This window comes from Nothoprocta perdicaria, unplaced genomic scaffold (genome assembly GCF_003342845.1).
Source record: "Nothoprocta perdicaria isolate Ctin4 unplaced genomic scaffold, notPer1 scaffold_1101, whole genome shotgun sequence".
NCBI classification, from domain to species: Eukaryota; Metazoa; Chordata; class Aves; order Tinamiformes; family Tinamidae; genus Nothoprocta; species Nothoprocta perdicaria.
In genome coordinates this window covers 3171-4889 of record NW_020454208.1, presented here as the reverse complement: position 1 = coordinate 4889, position 1719 = coordinate 3171, and the positions used below count along the sequence as shown (strand labels likewise).

Below are 1719 nucleotides of genomic sequence, written 5' to 3'. Positions count from 1 at the left end.
GGTGAAACCTACTTTAATAAATAGAGACAGAGGGGGACAATCCTAATACAGCATTCGATATAATTCAAGGTACCAGGGAAGAAAGAGCAGTCTCCGAAAAAGTGTAATGAGTGTCAGCACTTCCATTGCAACATGATTGCAATTGAAAATCAACTATTTTTAGTATTAATAACAGCCATAATAAAAATAACATGAAGGAACAATGCTCAGTCATGTTAAGTGATACAGAAGGAGTCATTTGTGGAGAGAGATGGAAATGTTACCCTGGCTGAAAAATGTCCAAGAAATCACTTTCCTCACGGCAATCTTGAGCTCCTTGTTCCTCATGCTGTAGATGAGGGGATTCAGTGATGGAGGCACCACTGAATACAAAACAGCCACGACTAGATCCAGAACTGGGGAGGAGATGGACGGGGGCTTCAGGTAGGCAAAAAATGCAGTGCTGATAAAGAGGAAGACCACGGCCAGGTGCGGGAGGCACATGGAAAAGGCTTTGTGACGGCCCTGCTCAGAGGGAATCCTCAGCACAGCTCTAAAGATCTGCACGTAGGACACCACAATGAATATGAAACAACCAGAGAGTATAAAGGCAGCAACTACAGTAACCCAGCCTTCCCTGAGGTAGGAGTGTGAGCAGGAGAGCTTGAGGATCTGGGGGATCTCACAGAAGAACTGATCCACCTCATTGCCTTGGCACAGTGGAATGAAAAAGGTGTTCCCAGTGTGCAGGAGAGCATAGAGAAAGCCACTGGCCCAGGCAGCTGCTGCCATTTGGACACAAGTTCTGCTGCCCAAGAGGCTCCCATAGTGCAGGGGTCTGCAGATGGCCACAAAGTGGTCATAGACCATGGCTGTGAGGAGGGAAAATTCCCCTCCTACAAAAAACACAAACAAGAAATCTTGGGCAGCACATGCATAAAAGGAAATGGTCCTGGTGTCCCAGAGGGAGTTGGCCATGGATTTGGGGACTGTGGTGGAGATGGAGCCAAGGTCGAGGAGGGAGAGGTTGAGGAGGAAGAAGTACATGGGGGTGTGGAGGTGGTGGTCGCAGGCTATGGCTGTTATGATGAGGCCGTTGCCCACGAGGGCAGTCAGGTAGATGGCCAGGAAGAGCGAGAAGTGCAAAAGCTGCAGCTCCCGCCTGTCTGCGAATGCCAGGAGGAGGAACTCGTTGAAGGAGCTGCTGTTGGACATTTTGCTTTCTGCAGGCATTTGGGGACTGCAAAGAGGAAAAGACAGTGACAAGTCACGAAAAACCTTTCTTATCAAAACTCTTTCCCTTTCTCATACTCTCTTTGGCCTCTGTGGACACACATGCATGCACACAGTCCTTCTTGACCAGACCTTAGTTCAACTCTCTGTCTGGAGCTCCAGCACATACTGGATGAGTCTATCATGAGTAGCAGGGACCTCTGCCCACTGACTCCAGAGACATCAGTCCCGCTATAATATTTAAGGGCAGTTCAGTGATTTCTCAGTCAGCTATGAGGCATTTCGGCCACAAAAGCAAATGCTTCTCTTGGGACACTATGTGGTTTCTCTGCTCTCCAGGCACTCTTTCACTGCTCTCCATGTGAAGATTAAGGAGTCCTTAGAGGCAAATGCTCTCCTTGTGCCCTAGCACATTGCCACTAGCTGGGAACTCTGCCCATGGGCTCCAGAGAAGTCAGTGTTGCTATAATATTTAATGGCAATTCAGTGTTTACACAATCACAAGGC

General features: G+C 48.4%; 1 protein-coding gene across 1 annotated transcript; it reads right to left on the bottom strand.

Annotated features, from left to right (window-relative positions):
- Nucleotides 1-263: 263 nt before the first annotated feature.
- Nucleotides 264-1194, bottom strand: LOC112957330 (olfactory receptor 14C36-like; the record flags this gene model as incomplete). Its single annotated transcript, XM_026050930.1, has 1 exon — nucleotides 264-1194. A coding segment is annotated over exon 1 (931 nt), but the record flags the coding sequence as incomplete, so codon positions are not given.
- Nucleotides 1195-1719: the final 525 nt, after the last annotated feature.